The following is an 18,737-nucleotide window of genomic DNA, read 5'->3' on the forward strand; positions in this document are numbered from 1 at the left end:
GAAGATGTGCTGGATGAGGTTTTCTGGCAATTTAACAGTGCCCACTGGAAGCTTGCATTTCTGTGTTACTTTCCACTTAAAGACATTTTATGGTATTGCATTCTTGAGTTGCATTAGATACTATAAATTAGAAAAATAAATTGAAACCTTACTGCATGTCTTGGTGCAAAGCAACCTAAGGCAGGTGTAGTTGCAGTGTTTGTGCCTGTGGTTGTGGGTTAAAGCACCAAGCTTATTATTAAATTTAAGACATCCTTCCATAGGGAAGCTTCCCATGTTGGTTTGCCTGGTTAGTCCACTGCAGATTCATGTGCGACACTTTGTTTTAAAAGATGAGGTACCATTCACAAGTGCTTTTAAAGCTTTTACTATTTTTAAAGTTATTCTGAACTGATTCTGTATCAAAGATGCCTGAAACTGAAGAAGAAAGGGGGGAAAAAGCTGTAACTCTTGTTTGGGCTTTCCAAAGCACTGAACTAATGTCTTGAGGGCTTTACTTCTGTTTCCTCATGAATGCTTTAAAACACAGTTCTGATGCTTTAACCTGTTGTTCTCACTAAAGTGTTTTGTCTTCTCCAAGCAGAGTAAATATTCTCCTCTGTTAACCTTTTTGCTTTTATTTGTATTTACAGTCTGTCAGGAAATATTTAGCTTACCTATGAAACTTGCATCCAAAATTTGAAGTAGCTTTTGAGGCTTTTATTTCCAGTGTGTTGTTTAAAGCAGAACAGCCCAGTTTGAAAGTTTTGATGTGTTGTTCTCCTGAACCAGGTTTGTAAGTAAATAAACCGATGGGGTAAGATGTTACTATTTTCCTTCCAATGACTCTGTGGGTAAGCTGTTTGTTATTTGTTCTTAAGCCTCATCTCACCAGTTCTGCATATCCATTTTCTTCTACATTTGCTGAATTTATTGAGTATTAGAAGTCTAAATCCAGGCTGAGTAAATCTGCATTATCTTTTAACTGTTTTAGGGCCTAGACACAGCTTTCTGTTCATGCATAGCTTGGTGTGCTCTAAAATTTGACTGCTTTTAACTGATGAGTGACCCCCTTTGATTTTTTTTAATAAGAGATCTACTTAAATGTCTGTTTTATGAACAGGTATCTGGAAGAGCAGAAGCCTGAGAATGGGAAAGACAAAGAACAGAAAGTAACAAATGTTGAAAAAGAAAAAAATAAAGAAAAAGGGAATTTCTCTGAGGTGGGATCAGCAGATGGAAAGGCAAAATCCGACTCCTATACATCCAAAGCCGACTCGGAGAAGGGATATCGCGGCAGCCAGTCGCCCAAGCGCTACAAGTTCCGGGATGACTTTGACAAGCCAAAGGCCCCGGAGTTCCACAAGGAAGGCCATTATGGCAAAGAGGAAACAGATGATCAGGAAAAGAAAGACAAGGCAAAGGGCCGAAAAGATTTGGAATTTGAGGAAGAGCCCAAATTTATGTCTAAAGTTGTAGCAACTTCAAGTAAAAATCAAGAGGAGGAGAGATCAGGAAAATGGGAAGGTGTGGTGTTCTTGCCACCTGGAAAAGAGAAGCAGAGGAAACCTGATGAAATGGAGGAGGAAAGCTATTCAGAAAGATCAAAGAAAGAGGAGAGACCAGCATCCAAGAGAGCTGAACCAGGTCACAGGGGCTTTGTTCCCGAGAAGAATTTCAGAGTGACCACTTACAAATCAAGCCAGGAGAAAAGTTCTTCCCCCCCACCAAGGAAGACTTCTGAGGTGAAGGAGAAACCAGGCACCAAAGTAGAAGGGCTCACTCCTAGCAAATCTTCCTTTTCTATTACCCGTGAGGCCCAGGTCAATATTCGAATGGATTCCTTTGATGAAGACCTTGCACGGTAAGTACAAGTCCAAATAGTGGTGTTTTCCTGTTTCTCTTCCTGAGATCCTCATAGACTTGCCAAGTGTGGGGAAGGCTGAATAATATTGCGTCACAATTTGCATGTTTTAAAGATAGAGGTGAATTTTTTTTCTGGCATTATACTACTTGTGTGACCCTTTTATTTTGTGGTGGGAGGTTACAGGGGTTACCAGTTTGCAGATGGTGAAAGTATAGCATGGGGGTTAAAGAACTTTTCCTAATGTCTTCTACAGCTAGATGTAAGATTGCTTCAGAATGTAAATGCTTCTGTGTCAGATTCAGGAAGGAGTTAGGTGCTTGGTATCTTCTTGCTGCTAGAAGCTTAGTGGTACAGTAAAGATACAGTGCTGCTTAACTGATATTTGGTTCTCTGGAAATACTACTCGTATTCTCAATGTAGTAGTACTGAAAATCTGAGAGCCACTTCAGCATTGCTTCAAGAAAACTTAAGACAGGAATGTTAGATGGGATGTTAGAGGTAAATCTAGAATTTAGGTAGGAATTGTTTCCCAGGACGTCAGGGGTTCATACCTGCACTCCATACAGAGTAACAAGTGACCTGAGTTATCCCAGTAACCCAGACCAGTGTATTTTAGAGATGTTTAAGTAAGTCTTGCACGTGCTGTTTAAGGCCTGAGGTGCCTTCATAAAACAACATAAAATAATGCAGTCAGCTTCCAACTTGGGAAACATTAATCATCTTGCACTGCTTCCCTTTTACCCTGTTCTTGTATTTCATGTGGCCTGTTCTTTTTCTAGTCCAAGTGGCATATTGGCTCAGGAACGCAAGCTGTGCCGTGACCTTGTGCACAGCAACAAAAAGGAGCAGGAATTCCGTTCGATTTTCCATCACATTCAGTCTGCTCAGTCTCAGCGAAGTCTTTCTGAACTGTTTGCTCAGCATATAGTGACTATAGTCCATCATGTAAGAGGTAGGTGAGACGTCCCTGTGACCTCAGCTGAACGTTTGCCCCTACTTTGTTCAAATGAATGAGTTTTGTGCGCTCTAGTTAATGCTCAAAGAGGTGTTTTCCAGCAGATATGCCATAGATGAGGATAGCAGCCTGATTGTACAGTCCTCTTCTGGAGAGGCAGAAGAGGCATTCTTAGTTTTACCTGAGCAATGTTCAGAGAGGCTGTGACTTAAAATTTGTGTATTCTAGTGAATTTGTGACTCAAGGAAATGGTTAATTTCAAGACTGAGATTTGCCAGCAGCGTTAGGTAGAGCTCCTCAGCAGTGCTTCGTGTTTCCTGCCTCGAGGTTGACCAAGCTGTAGGACTAATGTGCTTTGTCTTTTTACCAAAATGGGACTGATATTTTGGCATTGTTCACTCAAACCCCCAACAGAGCATCACTTTGGGTCTTCAGGAATGACACTGAATGAACGCTTTACCAAATATCTAAAGAAAGGAATGGAACAAGATGCAGCTAAAAACAAAAAGAGCCCTGAAATCCACAGGTTGGTGCTGTCTTAACATTGTAGGGGTATTTCAGATTTTGTTCTCTTAAACCCTGGAATAATTCCAGAATAATTCCAGTATATAACTAGCTTCAGGGGGAAAAGGGGAAAAGTATGGGCAGTTTCATGTACCTCTGGAAGCATTGGTCTGGTTTAAATGCCGTTTGCTCCGAAAGCTTCAGATTCTTTCTGTGATCAAGATTATATCTGTGTATTTTCTTTACATTTTAGGAGGATAGATATATCTCCCAGTACTTTTAGAAAACATGGATTCTCTCAAGAGGAATCAAAAAGCTCCCGAGATCCTGGCTTCAAGGTGAACTGTTACTCTGACTAGTTTAATTCAACAAAATGAGTGCATTGGGCATGAACTTAACAGTGATGTTTTTGTTTAAATTACTCTCTACTTAAGTTTGTGTTTTTCTTTTAAGGATGGGCATAATTCTAAAAATGAACTACAAAGGGTTAATTTTTAATAAAAATGTATCAACAACCTTTGTGAAGTGGTTAGACTATGGTAAATGACCCCAAAGTCAATTGAGGTGAGCTTGAGAGAAAAAAAGAGAGGATTTTTGGAGCAAGTGCCCATGATGAGAGAAGAAACTTTTTGTGATATTTTTCTGCTTGTAAGTATGATTAAATCAATTGTATACATGCAATATTTCCAACCATGTTTTCAAACAGACATGCATGTCAAAAAGAGGAAAGTAAAACTAAATACTTATCTAAACCAAATACACTATTAAGCAGATGATGAATGTTGTTCTAACAACTTACTGTACCGTTGCTGTTGATTGCTGTTACTTTAACATTCAGCACTTGTTTGAGTAGAGCCAGACCATTTGGAATTGAGTGTATTAGCTTTTCTGAATAGATGAATGTTAAGCCATTGCACTCACTGTAAACGATCATAAAAATGGCTTCACATAAAATGTTTGGGATTTTAGCCTTTGTTTATTCACCTTCATACATATTTACGTTGAAGAGATTTTAACCAGTCCTGCTGAAACCTTACTTGTTTCATATTTGTTTCATATTTTTTTCCAAACACACTTGTGGCTTGACATGGACGATGGTGAGATGGATTTGATGGGCCTGAACTCTGAGCATCAGCTTGGCAGAGTGTATTATAAACGTGGTTTCCAAACAGCTCGCCAGCCTTCCGTGAAACAGACGTGCCCTCACAAACCCAAATAGGTGTTTGCTGTACCACATAAGGGAGCTGCTGCTGATTTTGTCACTTATCTGTCATCCATCGTGTTGGGAGCAGTTTTATTCTCAGAGTAGAAATAAAAGCTCTTTGCCTGGGGAAAGTAGAAGAGCAAAATACCAAAACAAAACGCCTGCTCTCACTCCTGCGTTATTTGACATATTTATTTAAACAAAAAAGTGTTTAGAAACTCATGTAAGTAAAAAAATTTCATAGCTAGAGAATTACTAATCCTTTTGTATTTAATTCAAGACAATTAATATGATGTATGTTGCATATAAAGTCATACAGTTCCCAAGATTAGCATTGTGTGAATGAGGTAGCAAACCCTGGAGGCTCTATGTTGTTGATAGCAACGTCTGTACAGGCTTCCTGCAGACACACTGCTACTGTTAAATGTTTGTCAGAACCACAGCCGCTGTCAGTTTGCTGCTCTTGTGTGTGCAGTCAGCAGAGTCTCATCCAGGTGCCACTGGTCTTAAGTGTATGCAGGTAACACAGCTCCTCACTTTGCAAAGAAACTATCTTAATCCATTCTTTAAGTGGGAATTTCAACAGAACTCAAAGCAAATGTTACCAGATCTTTTTTAAATTGACACTGTAAAGAAAAAACAAAGCTGTTTGTGGAGTGTTTTTCATACACCTGATTGGTTTTTGCTTTGTGGAACACCAGGGTCAGCTCGCGTTAGCAGACTTGCTAGGGTTGGGTGGAGGAATGCATACCTCCATCTGCGGTGACTTCCTGGCATCTTTCCACATGGTGCCTTCCAGCCAAGGGGGAAGGAGGGCTCTAGGTGACATCTGCCACACACTAAATCTTGGTAGATGTATTAAAGGCTACATCCCAGCGGGATGTTGGCGTCTTCCCCCATGAACCTGGCCGCTGCATTTCAGTGGCCTCCATCTCTTACTCTTTGATCAGTAATCATGATTTTTGATATCTCCAGGCAGCAAACAGCTTCTTCTTAAGGATATGGCGATTAAAGTCCCTTCCACCCTGCCAGGTGATGTCTGTCAGCAGGACAGGGAGCATGCTGCTGTTCAGTAACACCCACAGGCTGTTAGACACTTTTCACATGCTGTAGTTCTGATACATAGTCAGTTGAATTTCCAAGTTCTCATCTCTCACTGGCTGTGATGTACAATAAGTGTCAGCTTTGTGTTTCTCGCTTCCCTATTATCAGGCTATTTGTTCTAATGCTGTTTAAAGAGGAGAATAGAAGTTGAAATTCTTAGACAGCAGTAGGAAAATTGCAGTCTGACAAATGAGAAGCCAATAGTGCATTATTTTACGTTTTAAAATGGAATATTGATTAGTACTCAGATAAACTCCCGTTCTCCAGAAGTCTGTGCAGTCAATAGCAAAGTAATGGTGCTGAACTGGGACACTGTAAACCTTTGTATTAAACTCTCCCCTCTTCCCTGCGTTTGTAGGCTGAAGGGAAGTATAAGGATGACCCTGTTGACCTGCGCCTTGATATTGAGCGCCGTAAAAAACATAAGGAAAGAGATCTTAAACGTGATAAATCCAGAGAATCGGTGGACTCGAGGGATTCAAGTCACTCAAGGGAAAGATCAGCTGAGAAAACGGAGAAAAGTCACAAAGGCTCAAAGAAAAAGTATGTAGGAAACCTAAGCCATTTCCTTCTGCCTTTCATGTTTCTGATGTTAAGGTTGGAGATGACATCGTGTACATACATTTGTGCATCTATTGACATAACTGCTCCAGTGGCATGAATTACCCCTCTGCCTGTCTTCTTGATAGCATTATAGCTATCTGAAACACTAAATAATTGTTAAAGGTTGTTAAATGAGAAGGCTCCATGTGTTGGGATGGGTGAGTCACTTTTCCTTCTTGTTCCTCTTGTAGAGAACAGCCACATTTAAATGACTTTGCTTTAATGTTGATTTAATTCTTATCTATTGACTTAATTGTTTTGTTTGACTAAAACTGAAGATGCATGCTTATCTCATAGTAGATCACGTAAACACCTTCCAAGCAACAAGTTCTTTATGGAGAAAGCTTGGGCTCTGTTTGAGCTGTGTGGTTTAGCTGATCCTGAGCTCTTACTGTGGCTTTTCCTTTTTGGAGTAGGAAAAGGAGAGCATTGCACTGATAGAGAGTGATAAAGAAATGGTTCTGCAGCAAGCAAGACACAACCTTGTCAGTGTCCCACTCACCTCCATTTCCTATCACTGAAACAGGAAGCACCGAAGGGTACGTGAGAGATCCAGATCCAGTTCATCATCTTCATGGTCCTCTCATTCAGTCAAAGCGGAGGAATATCCTGAGGAGACTGAGGAGAGAGAGGAAAGCACCACAGGCTTTGACAAGTCCCGACTTGGGACTAAAGAATTTCCTGGTCCCAATGAACGAGGAAGAGCTAGAGGGACCTTTGTAAGTGTTCTCCACTCCCCCACACCCTGGTATCGACTCCCAAAGTGATCAAACAGTCGCTTTTGTGCTTTGCTCTTTCACAGTCAAAGCATACCATGAAGGAGAAACCCCAAAGACATTGTCTGGTTGTGGATGCTGAGCCAAATATGATTGCTCTGGGTCTGGAGCACAAACCAGGGTGCTGAGAATATAGTCTGGGCAGTTGAACTCAAGATGTATGGAGCAAAATGAAGCCTGGAAGCTTTTGTGGATTAGGAATTGCTGAGCGCTCTGGAAATGCCTCTACATGATCTTAATCAGCTTTATAGCAACTGTGATGCACTGTGTGATCAGATGATGTAGAAAACCCTAAAATATACTGACCTCTTACTTTAATGATGGGTTAAAGGTGCTCTTGGATGGTAGAGAAGTGACGAGGTACCTTCTGGTAGCCCTGGAAGCTCTCTGGGGGTGGGAGGGCATTGCCACTGCAACCATTTTACTTTTCTTTTGCGTTTTGCTGTTGCAGCAATTCAGAGCAAGAGGGAGAGGATGGGGCAGAGGCAACTTTTCAGGCAACAATAACAGCAACAGTGGTGGCAATAATGACTTCCAGAAGAGAAGCAGAGATGAGGAGTGGGATCCAGAGTACACACCGAAGAGCAAGAAGTACTACTTGGTATGTAGCTGCCTTAAGTACTGAAACACATATGTATGCTCGAGGTATATCTGGTCTTAAATGTTTGAGAGGTGGACGTGCCAGCTGTCTAGTCCACCAGGTTAAGGCTTCATGAGACACTTCATAAGAAGCTTCTGGCTTATGACTAAAGGGAACTTCTTTCTGCTCATTGTAGAGTGAAATGCTAAAGGCCAGTTAGAGAGCATGTGTTTCACAGGGTTGTGGGCAATGCAGCTTAAATGTTAGTCTGTGTTGCAGATGGCCTCTCTTTCTTGGTGGTTCTGTCCCCATACAGTGTCCAGCTTCCCGGAGGGGTTAGTACTGTTCCTTTTTCTTTCTGGTGACAGCAGTCTGCCTTGCTATGAGGCATTAGTGTGGGGGAGTTCTGTGTGACTGTGTGCTTTGAAAGAGGGGTAGTTTCAAACAGACGCCAACTCCTTTTGTCTCTTCCTGATTTGGGGTTCTTGAGATCCCCAATCTTCTCATTAAATAACGCAGTGTTTCAGTCTTGTACTTCAGACAAGAAAACCTTGCATTTTTCTCCAGTCTTATTGAAGGCAGAACTATATACTAAACTAAATACTCCAGAGAGCTTCCTGGCAGCAAGGACAGGCTGCCATGCGCAGAGCGTGGGTAGTGATCGTGCATTCCTCCTTCATCTGCTGTGTTTCTTCCCCGGACCAGCCAGGGTTTCTCTTTAGATGAGAGCCTGGTCCACGCTGCAGGGTTCTGTGTCACCAGCCACTCTCACACAGCGAGTAGTCAGTGTTTTGTTTCAACTGGTCCCGTTGCCTTCCTCCTGTGCAGCACGACGACCGGGAGGGCGAAGGCGCGGACAAGTGGGTGAACCGCGGCCGGGGTCGAGGTGCCTTCCCCCGGGGAAGGGGCCGCTTCATGTTCCGGAAGTCGAGCACCAGCCCCAAGTGGGCTCATGACAAATTCAGTGGAGAAGAAGGAGAAATCGAAGATGATGAAAGCGGAGCAGAAAACAGAGAGGAAAAGGACAACTTGCAGACGACGACCGAGTAGCCGCAGGGCCCGCGTGTTTCCGAGAGCCCTGGCAGCAGGGATGGGGTTCGGTGCTGGATTGTCAGGGTGCTCCTGACGTGCTGAGCAGAGCCCTGGAGAGGAGCTCGGAAACAATCCCGACGTTAACTGCATTTCCAGAGTTCAGCCTCCCTTAAGCGTGGACTAGAACTGACCAATCATTTATGCTCGGATCCGCTCATGGAGTTTATCTTCCCAAAGACTTCCCTGCTGGACTGAGTAAGGTCAAGTGCTGGGTGAGATCAGAGAGTTTTCTGTCCTCAGTGACCTTAGTGACTGGTCGGTTATTTTTTTGGTAACAGGCTTTGAAGGCAACGTGGAGTTTGGTTTGTGCCCATCTTGCCCCGGTAGTCTTGACATTTTTGGTTCTCTTTTATAAATTGCAATGGCTCTGGTTGGGGTTAATTCACCCCTGCAAGGTGGTTGTTTTTTCCCCCTGTTGTGTATTCAGTTTTTTAAATCCGTACTTTCCTTTAGGCCTTTCTGTAGTAAAATCAATTAAATGATAATTTTGGAAACTCTTTTTGGTTCTTCTCACTAAGAAAGCAAGCATGTGAATAAACATCTAAATGTTAACTCCTTGGGACCAAACTCCGATGACTTCTGTTCTTTTTTAAACTTTTTTTTTATGTAACTGTTGAGTTTTAGGGCCTTTAAAAAAAAAGAAAAGAAATTGTTTTCCTTTTATGTTGAAAGTTAACAAAATTAGCATGGTTTAAGGAGAAAAAACATGACACCCTACTTCTCACCACTGTTTGTGTACACTGTTAGGCCTGGTGTGTGCTGGAGCCCCAAACCGCTTGTAGGCATTTTGTGTATCCTCTTTGCAGCTGGTTGTGAACTCGAGTGCTCTTTCCAAGGTACCATAGTTTTCTAAGAAACTTTGGAATTCTACTGGGTTAAAAATACAAAAGGAGATGAGAATTTTTTCAATATTTTTTATTAATCTTTTTATATAAAACGGAAAAAAAAAAAGAAGGCCAGCCCAGCAGTCCCTCCTGTGCTGGCTGGGGACGGCTGTGGCCGTGGTGTTCTTTCTATCTTCTACTTCCCTGTGCTCTGAAGGAGTTTGCGAGCAGCTCTCGGGCCGAGTGAGTCCCTCGTAGCAGGAGAGGCATGTCCATGCACCCACCCTGCGTGTGCACGTGCTGTAGGCACCGCTCTCCCTCCCTGCCTTCCCTCCCCATGGATTGCTGTGCTGTTTTCCCCGCACACACCGATTAGAGTTTGGTTTGTTTTGACTTGAACAGTTCCTGTTTAGCAAAGCCCTCCACTTTGTTTATGCAAATAAAATACAATAAAAGAAGTAGTAGGTGTAACTCTTTGTTCTGTGTTCTGAGTCCGGGGCTCCTGGCGGCTTCTGTGTTCAGGGGTGAGGCCACAAGAACCAAATGCCCTTGGAGAGCCCTGCTGTGGCTACCAAAGAGCTGCTGGGAGGGGAAGCTTTGAGCTAGCACCATCCTGCAAGAGAAAATGGGCCAGGGAGCAGCCTGGAAGAGGAAGCTCAGCCTGGGGCCTGTGCGGTTCCCCTGCTGTCAGAAAGCAGCATGTGCAAGTGGTGACTCCTGGTTTCTGTGGGTATCCGTGCAGGGAATGCAGGTAGAACTGCCCTTGCAGCACAAGCATTACTTAGGTTCAAAGAGACCTTTCAGATCGTTGAATCCAACCGTTAACTATGTCCTGTCCACCACTCAACCATGTCCGTAAGTGCCACATCTACATGTGTAAATACCTCCAGGGATGGTGACTCAACCCTGGCCCTGGGGACATGGGGTATGTATTCTACCCTTGGCCTCTTGTGCTCTTAAATTAGTGGCTAAAACCCGCTTACTCCTGGCTTTTGAACACAACAGAGCTTTTAGCCTGTGGTTGCAGTGATTGCGTGGGGGGAAGAGGAGGTGACAGCCACAGCTCCCCTGCCTGAGCTCTGCTGCCTGCAGGGACTGTATCACCCCTGAACAGCAGCAACGGCTTCATCCATGCTCTGAAACTGAAGAGCACAGCTGTAGGTGCGTGGTTTTACACCAGCACTAAACCCTGGTTAGGGTAAGTCAGCCGTTGCCTTTGCTGGCAGCGGGCAGGAGATGCTTTTCCATTGCTGCTCCCTCAAAGGGAGATGGGTCCTCGCTGCCGGGGAGCTATGAGTCTTGCTGAGGGTGCAGCCCCCGTGGTGAACGCAGGGGGCTGCCTGCGTGGTAGGGAAGAGTTCCTGCCCGGCGTTGGTCAATGCTGTTGGCCAAGAGCAGTTGAGACAGCGATGTGGGGTAACGGCTCGTGCTTCCCTTCGTGGTTCGTGTTCCCCTTCATGTGAATTCATAGAATCAAGTAGGTTGGAAAAGACCTTTAAGATCATCGAGTCCACCCATTACCCCAGGGCTGCCAAGTCCACCACTAAATCGTGTCACTGAGAGCCTTGTGGATGCTACCACTCAAACCCAAGCTCTAGACTATGAAGTCCACGTTACTAAAAGAGGTTGATTCTGTGTAAAACCTGCCTTATCGAACCAGTTCTGATTTAGAGAATAAGTATGAAAGCAGCAAGACCTGTGTAGTCCATTCTGAAACCTTTAAGCTCAATTTCAGCATATTCGAGCCCTTGAGCCAGCTGGAGAAGGAGCCTGGTGCTGGGTACCTGGTGCTGACCCCACACTTCCCAGCCGGAACAGCAGAACCAGGGATGAGCAGCTGGTGCTGGTCCCCTCGGTGTCAAATACACCCGAGCCAAGGGAGCACTGGTGCTGAGCGCCTGGACCAGGCATGGACCGGGAGCACTGGTACCGACCCTTCTGCGCTCAGCGCAGGGACTCAGCATGCTCGGGGGTTGTGGTTTCGGCCCCTCTGTGGTTTGGGTTTCACTTCCCCCTGCCCGCCGAGGTGCCGGATGGGATGCGAGGCTGCTCCCAGTCCTGCCCCGCTGCTCCGCTCCCGCAGCCCTGCCCGCGGTGCCAGCTCCCGGCGCTGCCGCACGCAGCTCAGGTAGGGATGCGCCCTGCGAGCGATGCTGAGCGCTGGGCACCGTGAGCCGCCTCTGGGTGCCTCTGCCGGCACAGCGCTCAGCACCCGTCCTGCAGCCAGCCCCGGGTGAGGCTCCATTGCCATGGGCTTGGGGGGGCACCTGGGGAGACCCCCACGAGCTCGGTCCTGCCCTTCCCGCACAGACCCGGAGCCGCGGCTCTGCCGGGCCCTGTTTGAGCTCAGCCCGGAGCTGCCGGCGGGGCTGCGTCCAGGGGGATGTGATCTGGGTCCTGAGCGAGGGGAGGGCACGCGGGGACAGGGGCACCCCGAGGTGGGTCCCTGGTGCTGGCACCTGCCCTGCAGCACGCAGGGCTCAAGGGCTGCGGGCACGGACAGTGCTGGCACCGGAGAGGGCTCTTCCCCTGCAGCCTCGCGGAGCTCCTGCCGCTGCCCACGGTAAGTGAGGGCTGCACCAGGGCCACGCAGGGCTCGTGTGGATGGACCCTGCCTGTGCCTCGGTGGGCTCCACAGTGCCAAAGTCCGGTGCCTGTGGGGCTGTGCCACGGCTCCATCCTCACCCAGCCCCTCTCCATCAGCTGAAGCCATTGATGCCATCCTGGGACTCAGAGTCCATTCAGTCCGACCAAGGTGGGCGCCCAGCCCTGGCGGCCTCAGTGCCCCAGCGGGCAGCCCCACGGCCCGGTGTGAGGTGGATTGGGGCAGCCCAGGAGCCGGCCGTGCCAGGGGGCAGGAGGAGCCCCGTGGGGAGCGAGGATGCGGCATGGACCGGCACCGAGATGCTCTCGGCTTCGACTTCCTTCCCAGCGTGGTTTCCTCCGGCGTCACGTGCGTGGTGCGGGGCCGCAGCAGCCGGGGGAGCCGGGCACAGCACCACGGTGCTCAGCCTCGGGGGCAGCCCCGCACCAGCAGGTAGGATGGAGCCGTGTGGTTATGGGGGTCCCGCACTCAGTTGCCATCCCAGGGGCAGCAGCAGTGTGGGGCCACACGGGCAGCTCTGGGTACCACCAACCTCACACTTCGAGAGCGATGGTGCCCTGGGGCCTGCAGAGCAGCTCCCTGCACCCCTGGGGCCGGGTGCCCTCAGCCCTGTCCTCATCCCTCATGGCTGCAGCCATCTCTGGGAGGACAAAAAACCCTCTGGCAGTTTTGGTGCCAGCGAGGCCGCCACGGTGAGGGCCCTGCTGGTGGCGGCAGGGACCAGACAGCATCAGGGCTGCTGGTGGCGTTGGGGACAGGGTGGCCCATCACAGGGACAGGATGATTCATGGGCACATACCTGCGGTTGGATGCTCCATATTCTCTGCCAGAGGGTTCCATCCTGTTGGGACCTCAGGGCTTGGTGGCAGAGGGAAGAATGCTGCTGCGCCATAGGGACAGCATCCTGCCTCTGCCGTGCTGCTGGTGCTCTGGGGGAGGTTTGCAGCCGCCTGCTCCACCACACGCAGAGGAAACACAACCACAGTGGGGCTGGCGTGGGGCTGGGTGTGGGGCTGGCAGGAGGGGTGGCACACGGTACCGGGGTGATGATGGGGCAGAGCCACCATGGCGCTGTTGGGTACCACTGAGCATTGCTACAGCCATGGAGGGAGCCATGAGCCCAGGAACACCATGGGACCTTGTGTCCCACTGGTCCTGCCTGTGGGGGCCTCCTTCCCCAGCAGGGAAGTGGCGAGTCAGGGATGGAGCCCACGTCTGGGGGGTGACCCCGAGGGGGGCTGTAAGAAGGGTCCTTCCTGCAGCACCTGAGCCCCTTTTCTCCCTGCAGCCTGGAAGAGAGCAAAGGACGAGGAGGGGGAGCCCCCGGGTGAGTCCTGGGCCAGGGCAGGAAGGAGGGATGGGGATGGGGATGGGGATGGGGTTGGGGATGGGGATGGGAATGGGGATGGGGATGGGAATGGGGATGGGGATGGGGATGGGAATGGGGATGGGGATGGGAATGGGGATGGGAATGGGAATGGGGATGGGAATGGGGATGGGAATGGGGATGGGGATGGGAATGGGGTTGGGGATGGGGATGGGGATGGGGATGGGGATGGGCCATGCCTGGGACAGGGGCCCCCTTGCTCTGGGCAGGTCCCGGTGCCGGGCCACGGCCATGGCTGCTGCTCCCCGCAGGAAGCGCTTCCTGCCCCGCTCTCACCGCCTGTGCTGCGCGGTGCCAGCCCCGGCCCCAGCCCTGCTCCTGCTTCTCTACCCCAGAGCTCCCAGCGCCACTGAGGATGGAGCCGGCCAAGCAGCCCCACAGCAAGAGGATGGCTCCTGCTCCCCCCGTCCCTGGCAAGGCCAAACCAGCCCCCACAGTAGCAAGCAAGTAAGACTCACACGGGTGCTCCGGGGCATCCGGAGCTGACACGATGCTCCCAGCACCGGGGCGGTGCTGGTGCAGAACATCCCTGCTTGGTCCATTCTGTGCCACTTCACTGCCTCTGCTGTCCCCAGGCCTGGTGGTCCCCAGCCCAGTGCCTCAGACACAGAGAGGGGCAGAGCCGGTGATCCAGGTAGGAGCTGCAGCCATGTGGGGCCATGCCTTGTGCCAACACCGCGCTGAGCTCTTTGCCATCTCTTTGCCATCTCTTTGCCTTCTCTTTGCCATCTCTTTGTCACCTCTTTGCTATCCCTTTGCCATCTCTTTGCCATCTCTTTGCCATCTCTTTGCCACCTCTTTGCCACCTCTTTGCCGTCTCTTTGCCACCTCTTTGCCGTCTCTTTGCCACCTCTTTGCCGTCTCTTTGCCACCTCTTTGCCATCTCTTTGCCATCTCTTTGTCACCTCTTTGCTATCCCTTTGCCATCTCTTTGCCGTCTCTTTGCCATCTCTTTGCCACCTCTTTGCCATCTCTTTGCCACCTCTTTGCCGTCTCTTTGCCGTCTCTTTGCCACCTCTTTGCCATCTCTTTGCCATCTCTTTGCCACCTCTTTGCCGTCTCTTTGCCGTCTCTTTGCCACCTCTTTGCCATCTCTTTGCCATCTCTTTGCCACCTCTTTGCCATCTCTTTGCCATCCCTTTAGCAGATGCCGATGGCTTCCACGCGGTGCCGGTCACCACGGCCCGGCTCAGCCACCCCACAGCCACCCGCCCGCGGGTGCCGGGCCAGCGGCCCCCCAGCCTCACGCCGGGGGGTCCCTGGGTTGGGGAGCCCCCCCCGGGGCCACCGCGCAGCGGCGCGGGGGAGGCGCCGGCCCCACCGTGGAGCCCGGAGGTGCCGGCGGCTCCGTGCCCGAAGGAGGCGCTGGCCCTGGGGGACCTGAAGGCGGAGGTGCGGTCCCTGCACATCCTGGTGGACCTGATGCGGACGCAGCACCTGTGAGTGGGGCTGGGGGGGGGTCCCCATGGTTCAGCATCACCGGCGCTGGCCCCGCTGAGCCGCCCCTGCTGCGCTGCAGGCGGGACCTGGAGGACCTGAGGCTGGAGCTGGGGCAGGAGCGGGCCAAGCGCCAGGCGCTGCAGGTGAGTCCCGGCGCGGGGCTGCCCCGTGCGGGGTCCCCGTTGCCCCGCGTTGCTCGCAGCATCTCCCCGCAGGCAGAGATCGAGCGGGTGAGGAAGGCGCTGCCCTGCTGAGCACGGCGGGGGCTGCGGGCGCCTCGTGGTGCCGGTGCTGCGCCCGGCTCTGCGCTGGCTGGAGGCAGGATGCTCACCCCGCAGCCCCGCACCGCTTCCTGCGGCACGGCGTGGGCCCGAGGCCGCGCAACGGCACTGGGACAGAGTCTGGAATAAACCGCTTTGGGTACAGAGCGCTGGGTACCCACAGAGGGGCTCTGCTATGGGGCTGCCGGGTCCCTATGGGGTGGGCAAAGCTGGGGCTGCCAGGCACAGGATACCCACCACAGCACAAAGATCCCACCATGGAACAGGGGTCCTGTCACAGCACGGGGCTGGGCAGTGCCTCCTCCTCCTCCTCCTTCTCCGTCTCCCGCACCATTTCCCATCCCAGCCCCATCACGTCCTGGCCTCCAGCCACCGGCGTGGGGCTGGGAGAACATCTGGAAAACATCTGGATCCTGCTGGCGGGACCGGCCTGGGAAGGAGCTATTTTTACAGGGGGCTGGGGAGGGGGCAGCGGGGCCCCCGGGGGCTGGGATAGCGCCGGGAGCAGGGGGCAGGATGTGACCCAGCCCCGCGGGGAGCAGCCCCACATCCCTGGGGGGGAAACATCCGCCAGGGCCAGGCCCAGGGCGGTGCCGGAAAGGATCCGGGTAATTTTAGTTGGGTCACGGGAAAGGCTTCGGCTTAGGAAGGCGGCAGCTGAACCCCCCCCACCCCAGCACCACACTGAGCCCCACGGGGGGGTAGAACAGCACCATGTTTGTGGGGCAGGACCCCCAAAGCTTACACGGGAACAGCCGGATGTGACCCATGGGGATGGCCAGCGGTGGCCCTGTCCTTGTCCCTGTCCCTGTCCCCGCGGGTCCCGGTGCCCGCAGTCGTACCAATGGCTCAAAGTGCATGGACGGGGGGGGGGGGGAGCCTCCAACGCCGGGGCAGGGAGCAGCCCCCCCCTCGCCCTCCTGGGTGACTCCCGGGGTCAGTAGTAGTGGACGCGGCCCAGGGTGCCGGTGCCCAGGAGGTCGGGCTGCCCGTTGCGCCAGATCTCGCGGATGATGCGCTCCCGCTCCTCCAGCCGCTGCGCCTGCTCCAGCTCCTCCGCGGAGGTGAACACGTTGACGGCCGCAGCCCCGTCCCCGGGGCCGTGGGGCTCCAGAGGGATCTCGGTCACCGGCAGCAGCGACTCGGATGCTGCGCGGTCAACGGTGTCCTCCTCCTCCTCATCATCATCATCCTCGTCGTCTTCATCTTCATCCTCGTCCTCATCGCTGAGGTGCTTGGGGCGGCGCGGGGGGGGCCCGCAGGACAGGCGCAGCACCAGCAGGCACAGGGTGAGCAGCAGCCCGAAGCAGACACCCAGCACGAAGTAGAGCCCGAAGCTCTCCGGGTTGGCTGTAGGGAGAGCAGAGGGGATGAGGGACTGGTCCAGGATGGCCCCGGTGCCTCCAGGACGTGTCCGTGCTGGGCCCGGGCTCACCTCGGATGTGTGCGTACGCGGCCATGCTGTTGCTCAGCAGCTCCATGTCCCGCCGGCGGCTCTCCATCCTGTGTCGGGGCTCTCAGCGTCTCAGGGGATGGCGCTTGCTCGGCATCTGCGGACACAGGGGTTGAGCGGGCGCTGCTGGGGATCCCCCCGGGGTCCTTGTCCCGCTCAGGACCATGCCAGGGTGTGACCATGCCCCAAGGGACCCCGCTGAGCAGCACCCAGGGGCGGGTGCCGGGTCCAGGCTGCTCCATCCAAGGCTGCGCCCCAGAGGTGCCAAACCGGAGCCATCCCGTTCTGCTGCGCCAGGGAGGATGCGGCTCCTCCAGGACACGCGGATCTGGGGGCCGGAGCCAGGCTTTGCATCCCCTGCCCACGGGCACAGGACACAGGGCTGAGCTCTCGGGGTCCCAGCGCACCCCCTGTGCCACGGGGCACCCATCGCAGTGCACTGGGGGCTGCTGCGGTCCCCAAGGCGCGGGGCAGGGCAGGAGCTGAAGCAGCCCCAGCCCGGGCCGGGCCGAGCTCAGCTCCCAGAAACGCTCCTCGAGGGAGGAACGAGGAAAGCAGGGCAGGAGCTGACACATCAGCAGCGCCGGCCCCGAGCCGCGGGGCCGCTCCCAGCCGGGCCGGGCAGCCCAGGGCCCAGCAGCGGCATCCCCAGGGGGTCCGGGTGCCCTCCCCATGGGGCAGTTTCGCCTCCAGCCCCTGCCCCTGCAATGGGGCCCGCCGTGGGGCTGGAGGGGCAGAGCCCCGCCGTGGGGCTCCCCCAGAGCCCCTCCAGGGGGCAGAGCTGGCCCTAGGGCCATGGGGTGCCCGTGGCCACAGGCCGGGGGTGGTGTCCTCGGCTGTGGCTGGCAGAGGGTGTGAGGGAAGCCGGGGACAGGCGGCCGGAGCTGGGCAGGAGAGCGCCGGGATCCCCCCCTGGAGCCTGCTCCGGATCCCTGGAACGGGATCTGGCCGTGGGCACAGCCCCAGAGCGCCCAGCCCTGAGTCCCCGAGCCCCGAGCCCCGCGTCCCTGAGCCCTGCGCTCCCCAAGCCCCCATCCCTGCATCCCGAGCCCGGCGCCCTCAGCCCCGTGTCCCCGGGCCCCCCTTTCCCCACCCCAACCCCGGAGCACCTCGAGCCAGGGTCAGGGCAGAGCCGGGACACCCGGAGCTGGCGCTGGGATCCCTCGGGGCTCCCCATCCGCCCCTCGCCGGGGCCGGTACTCACCGGAGCGCGCTGCGGAGAGGGAAGAGGGAGCGGGGTCTGCTCCGCGTTAACGCCGCAGCAACAGGAAATGGTTCGGAGGCTGCTGGCGGTCAGCGCTCCCCGCCGGAGCCAATGGCAGCCCCGGCCCGGGATCCGGGAGCGTCCCGCTCCCCCGGGACACCGCGCTCGGAGCAGGGCTGCGGGAGGGAAGCGCCAAACCCATCCCGGCAGGGGCCGGAGCCCAGGGAGGTGGGGGACAGGCAGGGTCCTGCCGGGGCTCCGCTGCGGCCGGGCTGGACTTGGTCCTAAAGGTCTTTTACAGCCTCGCTGATGCCGGGCTGGAGCATCCCGGGGCCATGGGAGCAGAGGTCAAGGGCTCTGCCCCACTCGTGTCAGCCTTGGACACAGCCGAGCTGGTGGGGCTGCGTCCCCGCGGCTACGCTGGGTTCAGCCCCAGAGCCAAGCAAAGGGTGCAGGGGTCCCCATGGGCCCACTCTGACCTGTGCTGCTGCAGCCCCTACACCCCAGTCCCATCCCGTGTCCCCCCCTTCCCCGGTCCCCACGGGCGCTCAGGGCTCAGGTCTGAAGTTTTATTGCCGCCATGCAGGGGTCGGTTCGATGTTGTACAAAAATAACGTCTTTATACAAAGAGCTTTTCCTCTATTTTTTTTTTTTCTCTCTTTTTTTAACTCTTACAACAGGCTCCGGCCCCCCCGTGGCCCCTCCACCCCCCCCCCCCCAGCCCCTCCTGCCTCCTCTCTTCCAGTTCAGTACATGCGAGTTACCACTGACCAGTGCGCAGGAACACCGGACATGGTTCAGCCTTGCAGAGCCCCAATATTGCTTTAACTTTGGGGAAAAACCCAACAAGAACACTAGAGGTGGGAGCGGGACGGGAGA

The 18,737-nt window shown here is 53.3% G+C and overlaps 4 protein-coding genes across 9 annotated transcripts in view; 2 read left to right on the plus strand and 2 right to left on the minus strand.

Moving 5' to 3' along the window:
- THRAP3 (thyroid hormone receptor associated protein 3) overlaps positions 1 to 9,946 on the plus strand; it is a 29,641-nt gene extending 19,695 nt beyond the window's left edge. For 2 of the 4 annotated variants that reach the window (XM_062620751.1, XM_062620752.1), the window contains exons 6-13: positions 1,103 to 1,843; positions 2,626 to 2,798; positions 3,216 to 3,327; positions 3,559 to 3,643; positions 5,972 to 6,156; positions 6,743 to 6,935; positions 7,444 to 7,593; positions 8,401 to 9,946. In XM_062620751.1, coding sequence (XP_062476735.1) covers positions 1,103 to 1,843; positions 2,626 to 2,798; positions 3,216 to 3,327; positions 3,559 to 3,643; positions 5,972 to 6,156; positions 6,743 to 6,935; positions 7,444 to 7,593; positions 8,401 to 8,622 — 1,861 coding nt within the window. In that variant the 3' untranslated portion in view covers positions 8,623 to 9,946. Of the gene's footprint in view, positions 1 to 1,102; positions 1,844 to 2,625; positions 2,799 to 3,215; positions 3,328 to 3,558; positions 3,644 to 5,971; positions 6,157 to 6,742; positions 7,353 to 7,443; positions 7,594 to 8,400 lie in introns of those variants that run through there. The other 2 variants (XR_009965212.1, XR_009965213.1) reach the window with 2 other exon arrangements.
- TRAPPC3 (trafficking protein particle complex subunit 3) overlaps positions 1 to 18,737 on the minus strand; it is an 86,942-nt gene that overhangs the window by 51,907 nt on the left and 16,298 nt on the right. The gene's annotated exons all lie outside the window — the stretch shown is intronic.
- LOC134164686 (basic proline-rich protein-like) lies at positions 12,076 to 15,291 on the plus strand. Of its 2 annotated transcripts, XM_062620753.1 has the most exons (7): positions 12,076 to 12,525; positions 13,382 to 13,420; positions 13,732 to 13,927; positions 14,056 to 14,114; positions 14,628 to 14,919; positions 15,000 to 15,063; positions 15,136 to 15,291. In XM_062620753.1, exons 1-7 carry the CDS (start codon positions 12,093 to 12,095, stop codon positions 15,172 to 15,174), a joined length of 1,122 nt encoding a protein of 373 aa, XP_062476737.1. In that variant the 5' UTR covers positions 12,076 to 12,092; the 3' UTR covers positions 15,175 to 15,291. The 2 variants fall into 2 exon arrangements, with proteins under 2 accessions (XP_062476737.1, XP_062476738.1); XM_062620754.1 differs by having other exon boundaries at positions 13,816 to 13,927; positions 15,000 to 15,291.
- EVA1B (eva-1 homolog B) lies at positions 16,112 to 18,040 on the minus strand. Its single transcript, XM_062620755.1, has 3 exons — positions 17,859 to 18,040; positions 16,637 to 16,751; positions 16,112 to 16,551 (listed from the first exon to the last, which is right to left on the minus strand). The coding sequence occupies exons 2-3, from the start codon at positions 16,701 to 16,703 to the stop codon at positions 16,139 to 16,141; spliced, it is 480 nt and encodes a 159-aa protein (XP_062476739.1). The 5' UTR covers positions 16,704 to 16,751; positions 17,859 to 18,040; the 3' UTR covers positions 16,112 to 16,138.

This window comes from Pezoporus occidentalis, unplaced genomic scaffold, assembly GCF_034315485.1.
Source record: "Pezoporus occidentalis ecotype Australia unplaced genomic scaffold, CSIRO_AGI_Poc_V1 ctg223, whole genome shotgun sequence".
NCBI lineage: Eukaryota > Metazoa > Chordata > Aves > Psittaciformes > Psittacidae > Pezoporus > Pezoporus occidentalis.

Bases quoted from the DNA above. Each gene is read 5' to 3' on its own strand.
- LOC134164686 (XM_062620753.1), top strand. From the start codon at position 12,093: ATGGACCCTGCCTGTGCCTCGGTGGGCTCCACAGTGCCAAAGTCCGGT. The intron at 13,421-13,731 runs GTGAGTCCTGGG...TGCTCCCCGCAG, and splicing joins CGAGGAGGGGGAGCCCCCGG to GAAGCGCTTCCTGCCCCGCT. The intron at 15,064-15,135 runs GTGAGTCCCGGC...ATCTCCCCGCAG, and splicing joins CCAAGCGCCAGGCGCTGCAG to GCAGAGATCGAGCGGGTGAG.
- EVA1B (XM_062620755.1), bottom strand. From the start codon at position 16,703: ATGGAGAGCCGCCGGCGGGACATGGAGCTGCTGAGCAACAGCATGGCC. The intron at 16,552-16,636 runs GTGAGCCCGGGC...CTCTCCCTACAG, and splicing joins CGCGTACGCACACATCCGAG to CCAACCCGGAGAGCTTCGGG.